This window comes from Podarcis liolepis (genome assembly GCF_965112155.1).
Source record: "Podarcis liolepis genome assembly, chromosome: 12".
Lineage (NCBI taxonomy): Eukaryota > Metazoa > Chordata > Lepidosauria > Squamata > Lacertidae > Podarcis > Podarcis liolepis.
The window spans coordinates 10,996,585-11,019,690 of record NC_139563.1 but is presented as its reverse complement, the minus strand read 5'-3'; the positions used below and the strand labels follow the sequence as shown (position 1 = coordinate 11,019,690).

Genomic DNA, 23,106 nt, shown 5'->3' with positions numbered 1-23,106 from the left:
GTGTACCCTTGAAGCAGGAAGTTGCAGCCAGCCCAGGCACAGAGATGTTTGCAAACGTGTGCTTGACACATTCATGCTTTGCATGTTCTCTTGCTGAAGTGCTGGGAATCACAGGTGGGGAGAGCGTTGGTGCACTCAGGTGCTGCTTTTGGACTTCCCATTGCAGGAACAGGTTGGCTGCTGTGAGAACAGGATGGGTGTAGCCAGGATTTTTTGGGGGGGCAGGTTTTTGTTGGGAGGCAAGCTTTTGTTTTGGGGGGCCCAGAACTTCAGATTTGTATTAATTTTGAATTGATGGATTTGGGGCGGGGGCAGGTACCCCCACCCCCGGCTATGCCCATGGACTTTGGCCTTATCTAGCAGCCAGCCTCTTAGAATATTCTTAAATGAATAGGAGCTACAGTGCACATAACTGTGGCTTGCTTAGGCAAACTTGCCAATGGATTTTACCTTTTGCCTTTTTTCAGCTGCGCTGTGGAATATAGGTCTTTCTAGAACTGTTGAGTTTCAAATTCACAATGATTCCCCCCCTCCTTCTCCCTTGGTTTTTATGATGTGGCACTACATCTCGCAGTTCTGATAAAATCCTTTGGCAAACTGGAGAAATTCAGCCCCTTAGCGCAGGCTTCAGCAATTGTACCTGGAAGCAAAGTCTACTTGCACATCCTGAGTTCCAGCATATTTAAATGAGAAATCAAAGGTTAACTTACGAAGTTTAGTTAGTCATTACCTGCAGATTTTTGTTTAAAAAAATACTGTAACTTTCCTATGGCCCCAACCAAACTGATGAAGTGGGAGAAGTTCATATAACTAGATAGCATTTTCCTTTGGACACTGCCGTTACACTTTTGAAAAAACATTTAAACACTCCTTTCTCTCTAAAGATCATAAACAGCAAATGAGAAAGAAGGGTCTTCGTTCCTTTCAAGGGGTGGTAGGTGCAGATGGCAGTAGCCCAATGGTGAGAAATAAGGACAGCTTGCTTGTGCAAAGCAATAATTACTAATTCATTCAAGATGCTGTCAACAGAGAACCAGCATGGTTTAGTGGTTAGATATACTAGGACTTGGGAGGTAAAGGTAAAGGGACCCCTGACCATTAGGTCCAGTCGTGACCGACTCTGGGGTTGTGGTGCTCATCTCGCTTTATTGGCCAATGGAGCTGACGTACAGCTTCCGGGTCATGTGGCCAGCATGACTAAGCCGCTTCTGGTGAACCAGAGCAGTGCACGGAAACGCCGTTTACCTTCCCGCTGGAGTGGTACCTATTTATCTACTTGCACTTTGACGTGCTATCTAACTGCAAGGTTGGCAGGAGCAGGGACTGAGCAACGGGAGCTCACCCCGTCGCGGAGATTCGAACCGCCAACCTTCTGATCTGCACGTCCTAGGCTCTGTGGTTTAACCCACAGCACCACCCACATCAGGACTTGGGAGACTAGGGTTCAAATCCCCACTCAGCTATGAAGCTCACTTGGTGACCTTGGGCTAATTATGCAACCTAAGCTACCTCACAGGGTGGTTGTGATGATAAAATAGGGGAGATCATATATGCCACCTTCAGGTCTTTGGAGTAAAGGTGGCATTTGTTGTTTAGTCGTTTAGTCGTGTCCGACTCTTCGTGACCCCATGGACCAGAGCATGCCAGGCACTCCTGTCTTCCACTGCCTCCTGCAGTTTGGTCAAACTCATGCTGGTAGCTTCGAGAACACTGTCCAACCATCTCGTCCTCTGTCATCCCCTTCTTCTTGTGCCCTCAATCTTTCCCAACATCAGGGTCTTCTCTAGGGAGTCTTCTCTTCTCATGAGGTGGCCAAAGTATTGGAGCCTCAGCTTCAGGATCTGTCCTTCCAGTGAGCACTCAGGGCTGATTTCCTTCAGAATGGAGAGGTTTGATCTTCTTGCAGTCCATGGGACTCTCAAGAGTCTCCTCCAGCACCATAATTCAAAAGCATCAATTCTTCGGTGATCAGCCTTCTTTATGGAATGTCTCACTCCAGATAGAAGTGGCATAGAAATGCAGTTATAAGTAACATAAAGTAAACAATCTTTGCCAACCTGGTGCTCTCCAGATGTTTTGCACTATAAACAGCTTGATGGGAGTTGAAATCCAAAATACGTTGAGGGTACCAGCTTTGGGAAGGCTGAGCTAAGGTGATGTAGGATCAGAACTGAAGCAATCTTTTTCCTTCCATCCCACCTCTCCAATAAATTGACGGGATGAGTGGAAGTGAGGTTTTTATGAATGCAAAGATCTATACAAAAACTAGATTGTAAAAAGCAATAGTGAAAAGCAAGAAGGGGCCAATGGTGAAGGAGCAAGGGCAGGGGCACTCATGGGAAAACGCGAAGCATTTTTCTGAACTAATCATGGGAATTTCAGTACTTCCTTAGTGAGACTCTAATTTGCTCCCAGGAAGTGGAGCACTAATCAGGGAACATCAGTTTCTGGAGATGGGATGAAGTGCAGAATGAACTAGCTACTTGCTATTTTGGGTGACTGATCACACAGAAATTATTGATTCTTCCAAATGGAGGCATTCATTTTAGAATCAATGACACCAGTGGATATAATTAATTCTAGAAGGCACGCCACTATTTGGAAGATACCTGTAGGTATCTGTATTGGATTTGACATTGTTTTTATATCTATGTAATTGTTTTTACTGTTGTTTTGTATATGTAATTGTTTTTACATCTTGTATAAATGATTGTTTAACCGTTTCTATATATACAATTGTTTTATACATGTTTTTAATCATACAGTACTTTGAGATGCTTCATAGGAAGCAAATCCTAATGAAATAAATAACAGCAGCAGCAACATTTTCTTTTCTCCAGCTGAAAGTAATTGCTGTAGATGAACAACTGCGAGTCATCCATGAGGACAGTGTAAATTTTGACAAAGATCTTCCAGAATTTGGGTATGTTTCATCACTTGCGCTTGGGCAGATCCTGTTCAAGGATCATAGAATGTTGTGATTAAAAGTATTCCTTTAGTAACACTGCACTATGTTTTGTTTTGTTTTTGCATTCTTTTTAAGGGTAACTGTCCTAGCTGTGTACAAGAGAGTACAGTGGTACCTCAGGTTAAGTATTTAATTCGTTCCGGAGGTCTGTACTTAACCTGAAACTGTTCTTAACCTGAAGCACCACTTTAGCTAATGGGGCCTCCTGCCGCTGCTGTGCCGCTGGAGCACGATTTCTGTTCTCGTCCTGAAGCAAAGTGCTTAACCTGAAGCACTATTTCTGGGTTAGCAGAATCTGTAACCTGAAGCGTATGTAACCTGAAGTGTATGTAACCCGAGGTACCACTGTACTTGTGTGTTATTTGGGGAAATGCAAAGTGAAATAATGAATTAGTTTTATTCACCTAGGCATTGTTTTTCCTGCAGCACTCAAGGTGGCGTCCATGTTCACAGTGACAGACTGACCGTGACTTCACCTGTATTAATGTGGGTGAAGGTAAGTGTTTGATGCTTGAGTAATGTCGCCGGTGTCTGGAGAGGAAGGCCGGTGGGTTCTTGCAATTGGCTCCAATCCTCTCCCTTCTCCCTATTTGCTCTCCTGTCTGTTGCCTTATATGATTACCTTTTTCAAAATGACACGTTGCCTGTTTGCTTAGGTTTATGTAAATAGAGGCCTAGCAAAATCTCTGTGCCAACAAGGAAGATGCAATGATCTAGAATTACCTCTAACTATGGTTGACTCTATTCTGTGCTGCGGATGACATAATTCATTTTTCACTTAGAATATCCAGGTTCAGGTCGTTACTCAGCAATGAAGTGCATTTGGTGGTCTTGAGTAAATTGTAAGAGCCGCTGCATGGGGCTCAAAAGGTTTTAGAAGTATCTTTACTGCACTTCTGAATCTTACAGTATGATGGTTCTCTGCTGATCTGCTACATCTCTACTTGTACGTACTAGCGATGGGAATCAGACCAGTATTAGCAGTGGCCTTGTGGTGTAAAGGTAGTTTTCTGCTGTGACAGCGTTTTGCTTCTGGAAATACTTGCCATATTCTTGCAAGTGCTTGCCATGTGGTTCTGGACTAATGCTAAACATAGTTGCTGTTCAGGTATCCTCATAGATGTCCTACCAAACTGAATGCAGCCCAGCAGCCATGTATGGTAGCTCATGTGGACCTTGATAAACTTTCTAGTTTTGCTGCTTTCCGGGAACGACAAAACACAGTCTCCTCAAGCATTTCTATCAGGTCACAAGAAGTGGCTGCTGGTCTTTGCTCAGTCTTGGGGATCACAAGTTCAGCAGGACCGGGTGAGGGACAGATTGTTGTTCATGGAAAGGAAACCCAAATGGGTAATGGTGTGCCCCTCTCATTGGGTAGGAGAGCAGGGCCTGTGCTTACTTCCGAAATCTTTTGCGCACACTCCATATCCTTCAGTAGCAGGAGTGCAAAGTGATTACCTAGTACAGAGACTGTAACTTGGAAGGGCAAATCCCTTCCTTTCTTAGTTAGGAGCTGCCATTGTTTCTACATTTGGTTGCTTGGCTCTGTCTGTGTCATTAGATGATTCAGCTTCTTAGCTCAGCATTATTAAAATTACTTTACACAAGAAACCATTACATTTGCCAGACAATTTATAATTTGCTTGTTTTCTCTTTCACTTGGAATGCTGTTAAGGATCCTTTTGACGCTGCAGTTTCCTGGATCATGTTTCTTCTTCTTTTTCTTCATTTCTTCAAGTAGTCACATTTTGTATTGTTGTTTGTGATAGCAGATGCATTAATTTCCAAATGATGTCGACGTTGTTTGGTATTAAGCTGAGTTTTGACATAATTATACTGTTTAACCACTTGAAAGCTGCATTACTCTTTCGTGCTTTTTATCTCTTTGTTCTTTGGGGAAGAGTAACCAGTTTGGCTCTGCTTTTTTTCTTGTTTGTCGAACAGTGGAGGCTTTTGAGTGGCCATTTTAGCTCTTATACCCCATCCCTAGATACATACATATATATATATTTAAATAAAGCCAACTGACAAAATGTACAGTAGTGTGTACAGTTCTGGTTGCCTCACCTCAAAAAGTATATTGTAGAGTTGCAAAAGGCTCAGGAAAGGGCAACCAAAACAATCAAGCGGATGGAGCAACTCCTTGATGAAGAAAGGTTGCACCATTTGGGAATTCTTAGTATGGAGAAACTAAACTGCCACTGCTGTGCTACCCATGGTAAAGCCATGGTTTGGCTTATTGTTATGTCCAAACCATGGCTCGTGATTTGTCTGGAGCTGTAACTGAGGTTTATCTGAGTCCGAGTTTGGATGTAATGCTTAGCCAAAGCATGGCTTAACCATGAGTAGGGTGGGGACTTGACATTACACGTGAACTGGAGCAAAAAAGGAAGTGTGCATGCAGCGTCAACTAGCTATAAATGCACCCTCTTTTCAAATACAGTGGTACCTCGGGTTAAGTACTTAATTCATTCCGGAGGTCCGTTCTTAACCTGAAACTGTTCTTAATTTGAAGCACCACTTTAGCTAATGGGGCCTCATACTGCCGCTGCGCCGCCGGAGCACAATTTCTGTTCTCCTCCTGAAGCAAAGTTCTTAACCCGAGGTACTATTTCTGGGTTAGTGGAATCTGTAACCTGAAGCGTATGTAACCTGAAGCGTATGTAACCCGAGGTACCACTGTAATGTAAAAGAAATACAGGCAGCCCGCCATTTACATGCGTTCAATAGGTGTGTAATTGTTTATATGCCAAACCCAGAAGTGACCTGGAAACATCATAAAAAGCTCACTGAAGCATCACTCAAAGGGTGGAACGGGGGTGGAACTGGGTGTTTGCAGGCTTTTTAAATGGGATTCAATTATACGTGATTTCACTGATGTGCGTAGTGCCTCGGAACATAAGCCATCCAAAACTCAGAGGTTCCTACACAAACATGTGCATACACAGTTCTCAATCCAGAGAACCAAGAGGCATAATCACAGTTCAGGCACAGCTTCCAACCAGCCACAAGCAGGTGAGAGGTGTGGCCTGGGATGCTGGTGGGATGGCCTGTGGAGAGCCTTGAGGATTGGCTGGAGAAGCCTGGGAAGATCGCTTTCAGTGCCTGGGCCTGAAATTCCCCACTTCGGAGGTGCATCCGCAGGTCTTGGCCTACTGAAAAACCAAGAAGCTGCTTGCTTAGTTTACAGTGTGCTGCTGCTATAAGCACATTGTAACCACGCTAGAATGATAGCGTTTCTCACCTTGTGTTGAGGGTTCTTTCTTGTTCTTCTGAGAAACAGACTTCTGAGAACGAAGAACATTTTAATCAAGTGAAACATACACTTTTCTGAAATTGATAAATAAATGCATAAATTTCCTTTTAGGCTCTGCCTTTCTGCTGGTGCAAATCTATTTTGCCGTTTTCACACTGGCTGCGCTCAGCTTAGTCCAGCAGATGGTTGAACGTCAGCCATGTGCCATGCAAATCTGCACAGCAGAACTGCCCAGATGTTAGTATGGCCACTTTCCCAGCATGTGCCTGCTTTCAAGGGTTGTGCTGGCATGATATTGTTCTGCGGCACGTTTCCCTTAAGATTCAAGGCATATTTGTCACCTCAAAGTTGAGCGAGGTTGGGTAGCTTAGTTGGTAGAGCACTAGACTCTTAATCTCAGGGTTGTGAGTTCAAGCCCCACATTGGGCAAAAGTTTCCTGTGTTGCAAGGGCTTGGATGGCATCACCCTCGTGGTTCCTTCTGATTCTATGATATTTTGGTGTGCTTTATGTGGAGAAGAAATAAGAAAGATGTAAGGTTGGTAAGGGAGGAGTGCTTAACTCTTCATTTCCCACAGAAACTCTAATTTTTCACCCAAAGAATCCCAAATCCACATCTGTGTGGTATATGCTGGTCTGAAAACCCCTGACAGCTGCTGATGGTTGGAAATTGTAGTTAAAACAGTCAGAGTGGGAAACATATGTGGTACTGTATTTCCCTTCATGTCTCTTCCTCTGCTGCAAATTGCCACCTCCCAAAGGCACTTTGCAAAAGAGAATGAATTGTTGGATTAATGTTACATGCAGATTCATGGTAATTAAGATGGAAATATTTAATTTATTCAATGGCTTTTGATTTATTACTCTAACCCTTTCAACTGGAAAAAGGACAGCAGGCTTAAATCTCTATTTCTGCACAATTTTTAATTCAACTATTTAGTGTTTGCAGTGTTTCAATTATGGAAGAGGCTTCCTGGCCGTGAGAGATAGGAGGGATGCTTCTTATAAGATGATGCCTGCTACAAAGCAAGCATGCGCCATCTTAGAAACAAAGACCATGTGCTTTTTGCTTCAGAACTGCTGTTGTGCTTTTTTTTGCATTCAAGTTTAATAGATTGTGCTGGAATCCTAACCCCACTTCCCTGACAGTAAGTTCCATTGAATTAAATACAACTTACATCTGAGTATATCTGGTTAAGATTGCACTGTTAATTGACTGAAATTAATAGATGAAGATTTATTCATCTGAAGGTTGTATTTGTGATGTTTAGTTTGGCCCTGAAGATTAGCATGTGTACTAAACTTGTTTGAAGGTCCCCCCCCCTCTTCATCTGAAAAATGCTTTTATTCAGCATGCTAATCATTTCAGTTTCTCGAGAGACCTTCTACTGATTATCCAATTCTTCCATTTTCCTTCTCTGTCACTGATGACAGGAATCTACCTATTTAATTCTGAAGCCTGTTGGGATTCATAATTTCCTGGAGCGCAGCAGTCAGTCTTGATCATGTTTGTTCTTCTAGGCCCTGGATATGATCTTGGAAAAGATGAAGTCTTCTGGATTTAACTTCTCCAGAGTGAAAGCTTTGTCTGGAGCTGGGCAGGTCAGTTAAAAGTATAGAGGTGTGTGTGTGAAAGAGTGGGAGAACCTTTATTCTGGATTGTATGCGCAGGCAACAGCCAATTGATGTGCTACCATGCACACATGCATCACACGAAACCTTGAAATGACTTTAAGAATTGCAAAAACAGCCTAAAAAGAGCCCAGAAAGGGCAAAAAGGTGTGAAAACAGCGCCTAGCAATCCCATGAACCATTGCAAGTGGAATCCCAGGAGCCCTTGCACTGACCATTGAAGCCTGTGGAGAGTTTGAGCCAAGTAGGTTTAGAAGGCAGAACGGGAGTGATCTGGGAGTGTGCCCCTGCCATGAGCGAGCCTCCGTTACCGGCATGATTTGTGATAATGAAAATGGCCTTGCCTTCAAGCTTATTTTAGTATCCTTAAATGGCACCATTACTGATGTTCTAGTAGCATGCAAGTGTATTTTAAAGTTGGTGGAAATCCAGATATGAATCTTAACTTGCCACTCTGCTTTTATTTTATGCCTTTGCTCTCTTAACAGCAACATGGAAGCGTCTATTGGAAAGATGGTGCAATCTCTGTTTTACAAAACCTATCGCCTGATCTTCCTTTGCATCAGTCCCTGAAGGTAACTTATCTTAGGAGTTTGGAAGGACGTTTAAGTCCACTCTTGCTCATTGACCCTTAATGGCTGCGCTCACTTTCCCAGCTCCTTGCTGACTTTAGAAATAATTGAAGCATGCTTTGCATTCCTTTTAGCAAAGGATAAGCACAAATGATGATGCAGACAAGATGCTTTCTTTTTCTTCCTCTGAACAAGAAGTGTATAACAGTGGCGGGTGTATGAACTGGACGCCTTTAAAGCCTTTGCTGTTGGGAGGAGCCAATACCTGCAAACTCCACTGCTCAGGGAAAGGCTCCAACCTTCTAGTCTCAGTGGCTCATCACACGCTGAAGCCATGAACATAACCTTGGTTCCTGGTTTCTAGAACTATATCTGTTTTCCTGGTTCAGGAAGGCTTGGAGCTGTTAAGGGAGTTGCTGCTTCAGCAGCAAAGCTGCTCAGGCTGGGAGCTTACATAGGAGTTGGAGGTGTCACCCTTTCCTGGCTCTTGGACAGATCTGATCTGGGCAGGTGCTTCCATACACTTCTCCTACTTCCCAAGTAGCCTCACATACAGCGATTCAGGCATTTCACTGGCAGCTCTGAATCTCCTGCCAGTCCTCCACTTTTGTGGCCCTCTGGGTGACGAAGGGGGTTCTGAGAGCCAGCCAGAAATCCAGATGGTTGGGGTGTCTGGATCCAGTGGCTCCTCAGGGTTACAGGCGGTGCTGGGATCTGCTGGAGAGCCCTGCTCCCTCTGCAAAGACCCCAGGTCTGGATAGGGCTGAACTCTGATGCTCTGGCAGCTCCTAACATGATGGGTGAAGTTCCTGGCTGAATATGGGTGTCAGGAGCTGGAGTCAGGTGGAGGTCAATAAAACACCCGGTGCTTTATGGATGAAGCATCTCTTTATGAATGAAGTTAACTCTTCAATCAAAGAAACTAAAACAGCGCAGGCCTAGTGATCACAGCAACCCTTCCCAGTAGATTCCCCAGTGAAGCAGTTGTGAGGATTGAAGCTCCCCACTTTCCCACTGCTCCCTAATGCTCCTACCCCAGTTCCCAGCAGCCTAAGACTCCACCGTCTTGTCTCTCTTTGCTCTGCCCTCTTCATTTCTCTACATGTTCTGGGAGACCAGGGAGGAGGGGAGCTGGTGACAGCAGCAGGAGGAGACTCCCTGGATTCTTCAGCAACCTGCCTCAGCTCTGTCTCTTGGTCCTGCTCCTCTCCTGTTACGGAGTCCGGACTGCGCTCTGCCACAGCTTCGTCCGACTCACTAAACCAGGGGTCAGCAAACTTTTTCCGCAGAGGGCCGGTCCACTGTCCCTCAGACCTTGTGGGGGGCCGGACTATATTTTGGAAAAAAAAAATGGACGAATTCCTATGTCCCACAAATAACCCAGAGATGTATTTTAAATAAAATTTACATTCTACTCGTGTAAAAACATACTGATTCTTGGACCATCCTCAGGCCAGATTTGGAAGGCGATTGGGCCGGATCTGGCCCCTGGGCCTTAGTTTGCCTACTCATGCACTAAACCCTGTTGCCTCTTCAGCTTCTGACACCTCCTCCTCCTCCTCCTCCTAGTCTGCTCCATCTTCTCCCTCTGGTTACTCATTGTCGTCCCACCACCAGTCCCCTGGCTCTGAACCTTCTTCCCCTGGGGGTTCCTGTCAGGACTGGCCGTTGTCCTCTTCAGATCACCACACAAACGCTTCTTGTTCTTTTATAAAACTTTTTATTGCGTATTAACAAAACATTCTTATAAACAGTTCTTAACTATTATTCCTCAGAGTCACTTCTTTCAGATACCTTCTGAGCTCTGCTTCTCCATGACCAGCCACTCTCAAAATGGCGAAGGCGCCTTTCCCTTCGCTTTCCCGCTCTTTTTTCTAACCTCCTGGCTAGAGCTGGCCTGTATCTCCCCTCCTCCGAATCTGAGCTAGAACTTAACCCTTGCCTTTCCTGTGAACAACCGGTCCCTCCCTGTTGTTCCTCTTGCTCCCTTCTATTAGATTCACTGCTCTCCTCCCCCCCTTGGGGAATGCTTTCTCCCTCTGATAAACTGAAAACCTCTAATTCTTCCCTGACATCACCCCCTCCCCTAAGCCCCCCTTCCTCCTCCTCGCTCTCCTCTGTTTCTGGAGGACCGAACCCTATGAACTCCTCTTCCTCGCTATCTGTCTCTTCAAAAATTTCTTGAAGATGCCAGTTCTGGGGTTTTGGCTTGTGGGGATATTTTCTATGAAATTCTCGCTGCAATTCCGGAACGTTAATTTTTTCTGCTGGTTCCCATGAGTTCTCAGACTCATCTAACCCTTTCCATGCAACCAAATACTGTAATTTCCTCCTACTTATTCTCGAGTCTAATATCTCTTCCACTTCGGTCTCTTCTTCCCCCATCATGGTGGGGAAAGGAGGTGGTTCCCTTGAGATTTGATACTTATGTGCTGGTACAAACACTGACAATAAAGATCTATGAAATACAGGGTGTATTCTCATATTTTCAGGCAAATGAAGCTTGAAAGCAACTGGGTTAATTTGAGCCTTTACTTGGAAAGGTCCCAATCTCCTTGGTTCTAGCTTTTTACACTTCCCTCGTATTGGTAGTCCCTTGGTAGACAGCCATACCCAGCTCCCTACTTGGATTTCTTCCCCAACTCGCCGGTGCCTATCTGCAGCTTTTTTGTAAGCCTCTTTAGCTTCTTCCAAATCCTCTTTCAATATCTCATGCATGCACCTCAACTCCTCTATCATTTGTTCTGCTGCTGGTACTGCTAACTGCTCCTCTTGACCTGGGAATGCCCTTGGGTGCAAGCCATAGTTTGCCACAAATGGGGCTCTGCCCGTAGACACATGCATTGCATTATTATACGCAAACTCTGCTAGACTCAACTTCTCTAACCACCCGCTCTGCTGATAACCAGCATAACACCTCAGATATTGTTGTAGTGTTGCATTCGTTCTTTCAGCTTCCCCATTGGTTTGCGGGTGTCTCGCTGACGTGAGGCTTAGCTCCACATCTAGTAACTGCATTAACCTCTTCCAAAATTGTGATGTAAATTGGGCCCCTCTATCTGAAATGATTTGTGATGGCATACCATGCAACCTAAAAATATTATCTAAAAACATCTTTGCAGTTTCCTGTGCGGTCGGAATTTTGGTACATGGTATGAAATGTGCCATCTTGGTTAGCATGTCAACCACTACAAAGATCACTGTTTGCCTGTGCGATGACGGTAGATCTGTTATAAAATCCATAGACACCACATCCCAAGGCCTTCCCGGCGTGGGCATAGGTTGCAACAACCCTGCGGGAGCTGCTCTGGGTGCCTTGGCTCGTTGACATACTTCACAACCTCTTACATATTGTGTTACTTCCTCCCTCAACTTTGGCCACCAGAACTGCCGTGTGATCTGATACAGGGTCTTTTCTCTACCAAAATGTCCTGCAGTCGGGTTATCATGATGTTGCCTCAACACTTTACCTCTTAATTCACCTGCAGGTACATACAGCACCCCTCTCCTGTACAACAATCCATCTTTTTCTTTGAAACCTTCCTCTTCCCCTTTACCTTTTCTCAGTTCCTCCATTTTCTTTTGTGCAAACTCATCTGTTACTGTCAATTGCTGGAATTCCCTGCCGTCCACTACTACGGCTGCACACCCCCACTGATCCGATCTCAGCATTTCTCGCAACTTGGGAGGTGCTTCCCCTTCCATATACTCAGGTTTGCGCGATAGCGCGTCTGCACGAATGTTTTGATGCCCAGGTATGTACTCAATCCTAAAATTAAACCCAGCAAAAAACTCTGCCCACCTAATTTGCCTTTGGTTTAGCTGTCTAGCAGTTCTCCAATACTCTAAATTCTTATGATCTGTTTGTACCACCACCTGATGTGATGCCCCTTCCAAAAAATGTCTCCACACTTTAAAGGCAGCGTGCACAGCTAAAAGTTCCTTATCAAATATGGTGTAGTTTTGTTCTGATTGATTTAATTTTCTAGAGTAGAATGCACAGGGTCTCCAGTCCCCTTCCTTGTCCTGTTGCAGCAGAATGGCCCCAATAGCCCTGTCAGAGGCATCAGTTTCTACCTTTATACGCTTACTTGGATCTAGGTGCATAAGATATTTTTCTGAAGCAAACACCACCTTTAATTTATCAAAGGCCTTCTGTGCTTCCTCAGTCCATCTGAATGCCCCCTTGCCTCTTAGACAATCAATTAGTGGCGCTGTGATTTTGGAGTAATTACCTATGAATTTACGATAGAAATTAGCAAATCCTAAAAACCTCTGTAGATCTTTCTTAGTTTTAGGTGCCTCCCATTCCACCACTGCCTGAACTTTACTGGGGTCCATGTGCACCCCTTTGTGGGAAATGCAATATCCCAGGAACTCCACCTTTTGTGTGTGGAATTTACACTTCTCTAACTTCACATATAACCTGTTGGTCCTCAATCTCTCTAACACCTGTGTGACATGTTTTACGTGTTCCTCCATACTTTCACTATATATTAAGAGGTCATCTAAATAAGAGACACAGAACTGATCCAGTATACCTGCTAAGACGTGATTGATGAAGGTTTGAAATACCCCTGAGCCATTTTGCAAGCCAAAAGGCATTACCAAGAATTCAAATGCACCATACTTAGTACAAAAACTGGTTTTCCACTCATCCCCTTCTCTGACCCTTATCAGATTATATGCTCCTCGTAGATCAAGCTTGGTAAAGACTTTGGCTGATCTTACTCTCTCTAAGAGGTCATCTATACGTGGCAGTGGGCACACACGAGGCTTCATTTGACTGTTAAGGATTCTGAAGTCACATACTAATCTTGGTGCCCCTTCCTCACCTTTCTTTTTGACAAAAAAGACAGGAGCACCCCCAGAGGCCGTAGACTCTCTAATAAAACCTCTCTGCAAATTCTTTTGCAGGAACTCCCTCAATGCTGCAGATTCTACTTCCGACATGGCATATATCTTGCTTGGTGGCAACTGTGCCCCAGGGACTAGATCTATCTTACAATCATAGGGCCTATGTGGTGGAAGTTTATCTGCTTCTTTTTCACAAAAAACATCCTGATAAGCCATATATTGTGATGGAATCTCACTTTCATTCCCCATCAACTTCCCTTCTACCTCTGTTCCCATTACTTCCACCGAGATTTTTCCCTTTTGCCCCAAACAATGTGTCATACAATATATCGAACCAAAAACCAAAGATCTTTGATGCCAGGCAATTACCGGATTATGACGATTGAGCCAACTCATGCCCAGCACCATTGGGTGCCCAGCTAGTTTGGTCACATGAAATGCCCTGGTCTCTGAGTGATGACCCATATCCATTCTCATTGGTGGAGTCTCATAAGTCACTTCTCCTGAAAGTAGCGGTCTGCCGTCGATTGTTTTCACTCGCAGTGGGGAACTCAAAGGTAACAAAACGATTTTGTGTTCCTGTACCAATTTCTGGTCTATGAAATCTGCTGACGCTCCTGAGTCTAACAACGCCTCTACCTGGACGCTGTGTCCATTGGGTAGTTGTAGTTGCACCTTCACCGTTAGCCCTGGGATAGGTGGTTCCGCGTGAGAGCCTTCTATTGCTTCTCCACCCGGCTGCAAGCTCCCATTTCCAGCCGGGGACATTCGTTTCCCTGATGCAGTTCCTCTGTGCAATTGTCGTGTCTCATGTCTGCTCCAGATAGAGACTCCCATCCTTTACGATTGTGACATTGTCGTGCTAGATGCCCTGGTTTTCCACAGACAAAGCAACGCCTTGCATCTCTTCCTTTCCCTGCATTTCCTCTTACCATGGAAGAGGTAGTAACTGGGAGGGGTCTGGCTGCTCCTAATTCCATGGGCTCTGACCGCTCTCGTCCTGTCACGTTGCCCGCTCTGCTCTCTGTACTTTCGATATTATTTTCCCGCCACCGTGGTCTCCATTGTTCCTTCTTTTCACTAGCCCTCCGTTCCACGCGTAGGCTCAATTGCAGGCACGTTCGGACCAGAGAGTCCAAGGAACTAGGTTCTGGCATTTGGGCCAATTGGTCTAAAATCTCATTATTCAGTCCTTCCCTAAAAAGGGCTGCAACTGTTGGGGAATTCAGATCCCATTTTAATTTCTGCACCAGCAAACTAAAGTTGGACCAATAAACTCCCACAGTGTCTTTTCCTTGTCTCATTCTCAACAGCTGCCTAGCTGTGGTTGTTTCATGCGCAGGGTCTAAGAAAATTGTGTCTAGATACTGCAGAAAAATTTGTAGATTTCCTAGGGCGACATCCCTCCGAGATATGAGGGGTATAACACAGTCCTTAGCCCTCCCTTCCAAGAAATTAATCACATAAGCAACCTTCTCTTGCTCAGATTGAAATTCTTTATCCTTTATCTCAATTATGTAAGAAATTTCTGTCTTGAAAGCCATGTATTCAGAGCTTTCTCCCTTGAAGCTACGTGGACGTACAGTAAATGTTTTACTCACTCTATCTCCACACGTCGATTGCAGCATGGTTCTATGTTCTCCCAGTGCTGCCGATAGTACGTCGACTTGACTTTTCAACTGTAAGTTCTGTTGCCATAAGTCCTGTAATGTTAGCTGGAGCGCGGGGGTTTCTCCTTGCCCAACTGGCGCCACAGCTCCATCCATTTTGGTTTCTCCTTCTTTACTTATAGTGAAGAGGCGCAGAGCAGAAGGTATTCTGTCAGGACTGGCCGTTGTCCTCTTCAGATCACCACACAAACGCTTCTTGTTCTTTTATAAAACTTTTTATTGCGTATTAACAAAACATTCTTATAAACAGTTCTTAACTATTATTCCTCAGAGTCACTTCTTTCAGATACCTTCTGAGCTCTGCTTCTCCATGACCAGCCACTCTCAAAATGGCGAAGGCGCCTTTCCCTTCGCTTTCCCGCTCTTTTTTCTAACCTCCTGGCTAGAGCTGGCCTGTATCTCCCCTCCTCCGAATCTGAGCTAGAACTTAACCCTTGCCTTTCCTGTGAACAACCGGTCCCTCCCTGTTGTTCCTCTTGCTCCCTTCTATTAGATTCACTGCTCTCCTCCCCCCCTTGGGGAATGCTTTCTCCCTCTGATAAACTGAAAACCTCTAATTCTTCCCTGACAGTTCCCTTTGCGGTTCCCCAACTAATGCTTCCCACCCCTCTTCTGCATCCATGACATCAGGTTTAAACCAGGTTTCCCCATCTGCATAATCCAAACCAGCCTTTTTCTTGGGTCCTAAGTATTTGTCTTATAGGATAAATACATTTCCCTCCTCTATTGATGCTCCCTTTGCAGGCTGACACATCTTGCTTCATTTTGCGCTGCCTCGGGCTATGAAAGGAGGCAGTTACTGCCCGGCTGCATCTGCTTCAGACCAGAGAGCGATGTAGCGAAAACTCTTTTGGCCAGCTATAGAGACCCGCACATGGTCTATTCCCCCTTGTAATCACGTGTTGGTATGCAAAATAGATATGTGCAATTGTTCCTAAACCAGTTTGCTGGTTTGGCACTGACCACTTTCCTGACATTGTTTTTTTCTCATCCCCGATAGTCCTGCTTTTCTGTCAGCAACAGCCCTGTTTGGATGGATTCCAGCACAACTGCCCAGTGCTGCTCTCTGGAAAAAGCTGTCGGAGGGGGTCAGAAACTTGCTGAGGTCACCGGCTCACGAGCCTACGAGGTGAGAACTGAGAAGCGAGACTAAAGTTCGGCTTTTGAGGCTGTTCTTGGAAGTGAGAACAAGTCGTTCCAAGAGGTTTTTGTGTGCGCCAGATGCTAAGGGCACAAGGTTCCCACTTCTTGTATCTTCTCTCCTGCTCATACACCCATGAATAAAGTCTTTGGCTGAAATGAGTCTTTAAATTATTTTGCTGTTAGGATAAAATGGGCCAGGGAGACTGTTGCGTTGAGCTCCTCGGAGGAATAGCAGGACAAAAATTTAATGAAAGAAGTATTTATCCAATTCAGATAACAGTTACAGTTAGGGGAATCATGATTACCCCCTCTTCTCTAAAGGGGAATGCATACCTCCTATTGAGGGGTGAAAAACCATTTTGGCCTCATTGGTTAGATTGGGCCAACTTTTGACAGGTGGGCCTAGTTCCCCACCTGACAGCCATCTGATGCTTTGATGATAGCAGGTGACTGACAGGTGGGTAGTTCTGTCTACCTGTCAGAGTTGTTCTATGGGGGTGGAGAGAATGATCTACTTTATCTACTCTCTACTCTTCAATTGATGAGCAGAAGCTTCAGTCCTGCTCTCTGCAGGGGCCTGCTTTGCTAGTGCATTCCTGAAATGTGATTGTGAAGCAACACCCAGCAGGACAGAGTCCCTCCCCTACTGATCTTGGACCTCTTTCGGGGGGGGGGGGGGCTGTCAAGAAAGGTGCATGAGCTGGAGGTTCCCCACAGCTTCCCTAGTTTTTTATGCTGACCTCCAGTTGAGAAGTACAGTGGTACCTCGGTTATAAATGCTTCGGGTTACAAACTCAGCAAACCCAGAAGTAGTACCTCGGGTTGAGAACTTTGCCCCAGGATGAGAACAGAAATTGCACGGCGGCAGCAGGAGGCCCCATTAGTGAAAGCGCACCTCAAGTTAAGAACGGTTTCGGGTTAAGAACATAAGTATGTAACCCGAGGTATCACTGTACTGTACTTTTCCGTGTATAAGACTAGGTTTTTTTACGTTAAAACAATGTAAAAAAATTGGGGGCATCTGAAGTGCAGGGGGGGGGGGCGGGAAATTTTTTGCTGCCTCAAGCCGAAGATTGTCAGCGGCGACAGTGCGGCTGATTGGTGGCTGTGGCAGTGGCTGCGGCCGATTGGTTGCTGCCGCGGCAATTGGGCGGGTGATTTTAAGCTGGCAGTGGCGAGCGGTCTGATGATTGGTTGCTTCTGTGTTGCGTGCGATCAGAAGTGGGAGCATTTGTCTGGCAGATGAGCGTTTTTAGGCAACCCCCCCTCCAAAAAAGCTCAACAACTCTGGGCAATCTCCCCCCATCTTCTCAGTTTTTAGACCCCCCAAATAGGGGGCGTGTTATACATGGAAAAATATGGCAAGCTGGTTTCAGCAAGATCCTCAGCAACTTTAATTTGAAGCTAGTGTGGATCTAACCAGTCTCCTCGCTGAGTTGTACAGACTGAATGACTTTAACAAGTTAAGAACTTGAGGCGATTCCTGGATCGCGATGGGAGTCTGCCTAGCCAACCAACACTACACATTCCTTTGATCCATCATTTCTGGAATGTAAATTGTGGCCAGGAATTCTCTTGCTGCAGTTTTCATTTTTCTTCTGCTATTTCGAAAGGCGAGCAGAATTATCATAATGAGCCGATGCATAATAGTCTGTTTTGTGCCTATTGCAATCGAAAAACAACTTCCATCATGCGTCAGACAAATTAAATACCCAAAGTGCAGCGTCCTGAACTCATTATGCCGAGTTAATGGTTATTGACTCAATTTACAGTTTGTGTTCCTAAGCATTGGCCTGTTTTTTGCAGCGTTTTACAGGAAACCAGATAGCGAAGATTTACAGCCAGAACCCTGAGGTCTACACACACACAGAGGTGGGCTAATCTTCAGTTCACTTATTGGAAATCGGAGCTGATTTTTGTTTTGCCTAGATATTTTGGAGAGGAACTTAGTTGTGCAAATTGTACTAGCATAAATAAGGCAACAGTTAAACAAACAAATTCTCACTAAATGGAAAATGTTTTTTTTTTGGGGGGGAATACTTAGCAAGAGCTGGTGGTTTTGGCTTAAGCCCCAACCGTTTTGTTAAATATGGGCAATGCATGGCTTTCTGATTACCAATCCATATACCGTACTTAAACATTTTTATACCATGTTTCATTCCTTTTTACACATTCAAAGTTGTGTACAATCTATTGTTGTTGTTGTTTAGTTGTTTAGTTGTGTCCGACTCTTCGTGACTCCATGGACCAGAGCACGCCAGGCACTCCTGTCTTCCACTGCCTTCCACAGTTTGGTCAAACCATGCTGGTAGCTTTGAGAAGACTGTCCAACCATCTCATCCTCTGTCGTCCCCTTCTCTTTGTGCCCTCCATCTTTCCCAACATCAGGGTCTTTTCCAGGGAGTCTTCTCTTCTCATGAGGTGGCCAAAGTATTGGAGCCTCAGCTTCAGGATCTGTCCTTCCAGTGAGCACTCAGGGCTGATTTCCTTCAGAATGGATAGGTTTGATCTTCTTGAAGTCCATGGGACTCTCAAGAGTCTCCTCCAGCACCATAATTCAAAAGCATCAATTCTTTATGGTCCAGCTCTCACTTCCATACATCACTACTGGGAAAATCATAGCTTTAATTATACGGACCTTTGTTGGCAAGGTGATGTCTCTGCTTTTTAAGATGCTGTCTAGGTTTGTCATCACTTTTTCCCCAAGAAGCAGGCGTTTTTTAATTTCATGACTGCTGTCACCATCTGCAGTGATCATGGAACCCAAGAAAGTAAAATCTCTCACTGCCTCCATTTCTTCCCCTTCTATTTGCCAGGAGGTGATGGGCCCAGTGGCCATGATCTTAGTTTTTTTGATGTTGAGCTTCAGACCATATTTTGCGCTCTCCTCTTTCACCCTCATTAAAAGGTTCTTTAATTCCTCCTCACTTTCTGCCATCAAGGTTGTGTCATCAGCATATCTGAGGTTGTTGATATTTCTTCCGGCAATCTTAATTCCTGTTTGGGATTCATCCAGTCCAGCCTTTCGCATGATGAATTCTGCATAGAAGTTAAATGAGCAGGGAGACAATATACAGCCTTGCTGTACTCCTTTCCCAATTTTGAACCAATCAGTTATTCCATATCCAGTTCTAACTGTAGCTTCTTGTCCCACAGAGATTTCTCAGGATACAGATGAGGTGATCAGGCACTCCCATTTCTTTAAGACTTGCCATAGTTTGCTGGGGTTGACACAGTCGAATGCTTTTGCGTAGTCAATGAAGCAGAAATAGATGTTTTTCTGGAACTCTCTAGCTTTCTCCATAATCCAGCACAAGTTTGCAATTTGGTCTCTGGTTCCTCTTCCCTTTTGAAATCCAGCTTGCACTTCTGGGAGTTCTCGGTCCACATACTGCCTAAGCCTGCCTTGTAGAATTTTAAGCATAACGTACCTTTTAAAAAAAATAAAATAATTATGCAATGAATGTAGTCAATAAAATCAACTCGCAGCAATTTTAAATGCTTATCCAAATAAATCCTTTTTTTTTTTTACTGGGTTCTGGAAGGATTGCACCCAAACTTAGGGATGCCATCTGTGTATCCTAACCAGTTAAGAATTCACCTGATATTCACAAGTTATTTATTTGATCGATATACTGTCCTTCATCAAAAGATCCCAGGGTGGTGTATAACATATAAAACATTTTACGGAGCATCAATAATGAAATCATAATAACAGCCTTAATAACAATCCCCCCGGCTTTAACAGGCCATAGATTATTTAATGGCTAAAGGCCTGGGTATTTCCATAACTGTTAAGCTTCATACGGCAGAAAAGTACGGTTGATAAATGCCCAGGAGACTTTTTATGCTGCTTAATCATCAAACTGTCTAAACAGTCTGCATAAAATATTCATTAAAATTACCAGTGAAATCAGATGTTAGTTAGGTAGCCTATGTTTCCCCCCCAAAACAAAATAATCAGTTTTTAAAATATACGTTATAAAATAAAGTTGCATATTAAAATACATGTCACAGTTACATGTGTGCGCAGGCATGCTTGAGCAGGAGAGGCTTTGGCAGGCGCTGAAAACAGTAAAACCAAAGTGCAGATGTTGTGAAACTGAAGGACTGATTCCTTGCAAGTGCAGAACAAAAATTGGCCCCTTTGCATCCACCTTTGGCCTACAGCTGTGCCCAACAGGGTTCAGTGTCAATATCAGGGGCCAGGAAACTTTTTCAGCAGGGGGCCGGTCCACTGTCCCTCAGACCTTGTGGGGGGCCGGACTATATTGGGGGGGGGGAATATGAACAAATTCCGATTCCCCACAAATAAGCCAGAGATGCATTTTAAATAAAAGCACACATTCTACTCATGTAAAAACACCAGGCAGGTCCCACAAATAACCCAGAGATGCATTTTAAATAAAAGGACACATTCTACTCATGTAAAAACATGCTGATTTCCGGACCGTCGGCGGGCCGGATTTAGAAGGCGATTGGGCCGGATCCGACCCCTGGGCCTTAGTTTGCCTACCCATGATCTATATGGTATACCGTATACAGTCATACCTCGGGATAAATATGCTTTAGGTTGAGCGCTTTCAGGTTGTGCTCCGCAGCGACCTGGAAGTAACGGAACGCGCTACTTCTGGGTTTCGTCGCTTGCGCATGTGCAGACAGTCAACATGACGTCACGCGCATGCGCGGAAGCAGCAAAATGCGACCCGCGCATGTGCATACGCGCTGTCGTGTCTTACGTTCTGTTCAGTATGTGAACGGGGCTCCGGAACGGATCCTGTTTGCATCCCGAGGTACCACTGTATAAGGAAATGAAGAAGCTGCCTTATACTTGCTCAGGCTGCTATTCAGCATAGTCTGGCACCATCTTCAGGTTTCTGGTCAGAGAGAGGTCTCCTGGGCCACTCGCTACCTCTTTGCTTTTACTGGAAATGCCAAGAGTTGACCCCCTAGACCACCTGCAAGCAAAGTGTATGCTTTATTGAGCTTTGATCTGCCTTCTCTGAATTTCTTATGTTTTGGAGCATGGATCCTGATTTTTCACCCTACTTGCATTGTGTTGTTTTGCCCCCCTTGTATATCTGCAGAGGTGACTCCCAGCACCCTATTGCCTTTGTATACTTGGGCAGAAGCCACTCTTTGGGAAGTTCAGCACCCATAAGCCCTATTGGTCAAGAAGACATTTTTTAGTATCTGTCTAACTCTTCCATTGAAAGTGGAACCTTAAAAATGCTTTTTTTAAAAAATGAGCCCTTGATCTGTTTGTAAATCAAAACGAATGTATGTTGCGTCCACTTTCTCATTTCCCTTTTCTCTTCCAGAGGATCTCTTTGGTCAGCAGCTTTGCAGCCTCCCTTTTCCTAGGGGCTTATGCGCCCATTGATTACAGTGACGGTAAGTGACTTCTAGGCTTGTTTGTTGGCTGTTTAATGTTCTCAACCTGAGTCAAAAGGTCTCTCCTGACCACTGGGAGTGAATAAATGGACCAGCAGCCTCACCTATTTCCTTGTGAATGAAAGAAGTTTTCAATAAAAAGTTTTAATACCAGAAATACGGCATGAATTGAGCAATAGTGCTTCTGGTGAAGCAGATCAAGCATCACATTTGAAATTGGGAGCCTAGGATTTACTTCCTGCTCGGTCACAGATCACTTGGGAAAGTCTATCTTGCTCAGAGACTGTCTAGATCAGAAGTAGGGAGCGTGTGACCTTCTGCATATTGTTGGACTCCAATTCCCACCACCCCTGACTATTGGCTATGCTGGCTGGAGATGAAGAGAGTCCAGCATTACCTGGAGAGCCACAGGTTATTATTATTTAACCACAAGGTGGGTGCAGGGCATCATGAAGGTGGCTGGGCACCACAGGCTAAGCCAGGTAAGGAAGTTTTGGCGCTGTTCCCCAAAAAGCCCAACAACTTTGGGCGACCTAATAATAATAATAATAATAATAATAATAATAATACAGTGGTGCCTCGCAAGACGAAAAGAATCCGTTCTGTGATTCTCTTCATCTAGCGGTTTTTTCGTCTTGCGAAGCAAGCCCATTGACGGATTAGCGCTATTAGCGCTATTAGCGGCTTTTAGCGGCTTATCTGCTGATCGGATCAGCTGATAAGCGGCTTAGCGGCTTAGAAAAAGGGGGGGGGGAACCAGCAGGAACTCGCAAGACATTGTCGTCTTGCGAAGCAAGCCCATAGGAAATTCGTTTTGCGAAGCACCTCCAAAACGGAAAACTCTTTCGTCTAGTGAGTTTTCCATCTTGCGAGGCATTCGTCTTGTGGGGCACCACTGTAATTTATTATTTGTACCCTGCCCATCTGGCTGAGTTTCCCCAGCCACTCTGGGCAGCTTCCAACAAAGATTAAAAATACATTAAAATGTCACACATTAAAAACTTCCCTGAACAGGGCTGCCTTCCTAAAAAAAAAAATCAACATCTCTTTTAAAAAGTGGGGGTTGCTATGCCAATGCTATATACTGCCCTTCATTCATCACTTCATCATAAGATCTCAGGACGGATCACAGAATGAAAGTTCTCCATCCCTGCTCCTTTCTATCCCCTCCACACTTCCCTTCTTAGAGTGACTGTGGCACCAAAGTTATCTGTGTTTAATGCAAGCCAGACTTCCTCTAAAGTAGAGTTTGCTTGGTGTGTGTGTGAGGGATGAGTATGGTTCCTCACGAGTAAACAGCCAGGACTCTGACCTGCCTTTTTACAGGTTTTATTTGGTGCAAACTATGTGCAGTGCAGACACCCAAAGTTCGTGTCTCCCTCAGTCGCTAGCAGATTCCGAGAGTGGGATTTTCCTGTCCCCCCCCCCAGCATAAGAACCTTGACACACCCAGTCTCCGCCTTTTTTCCTTACGCTTGACTCCCCTGCCAAAACTAGGCGACGGAGGTTGCATCTCTGTTTCCCTATTAGCCTCCCAGGGATCAGTGCTGGGGCTCGCAGATAAGTCTGTGAGCCTTTCTCTCCCCTCTCCCCCCATTTCTTTTTCCGTTCTAAC

The 23,106-nt window shown here is 44.8% G+C and overlaps 1 protein-coding gene across 15 annotated transcripts in view; it reads left to right on the top strand.

The window, feature by feature from the left end:
- XYLB (xylulokinase) overlaps positions 1-23,106 on the top strand; it is a 115,397-nt gene that overhangs the window by 1,073 nt on the left and 91,218 nt on the right. For 5 of the 15 annotated variants that reach the window (XM_083466988.1, XM_083466991.1, XM_083466990.1 and 2 more), the window contains exons 1-8: positions 1,963-2,611; positions 2,841-2,923; positions 3,395-3,464; positions 7,745-7,825; positions 8,344-8,430; positions 15,955-16,083; positions 17,904-17,969; positions 21,419-21,491. In XM_083466988.1, coding sequence (XP_083323114.1) covers positions 2,531-2,611; positions 2,841-2,923; positions 3,395-3,464; positions 7,745-7,825; positions 8,344-8,430; positions 15,955-16,083; positions 17,904-17,969; positions 21,419-21,491 — 670 coding nt within the window. In that variant the 5' untranslated portion in view covers positions 1,963-2,530. Of the gene's footprint in view, positions 1-1,960; positions 2,612-2,840; positions 2,924-3,394; positions 3,465-7,744; positions 7,826-8,343; positions 8,431-15,954; positions 16,084-17,903; positions 17,970-21,418; positions 21,492-23,106 lie in introns of those variants that run through there. The other 10 variants (XM_083466982.1, XM_083466989.1, XM_083466983.1 and 7 more) reach the window with 7 other exon arrangements.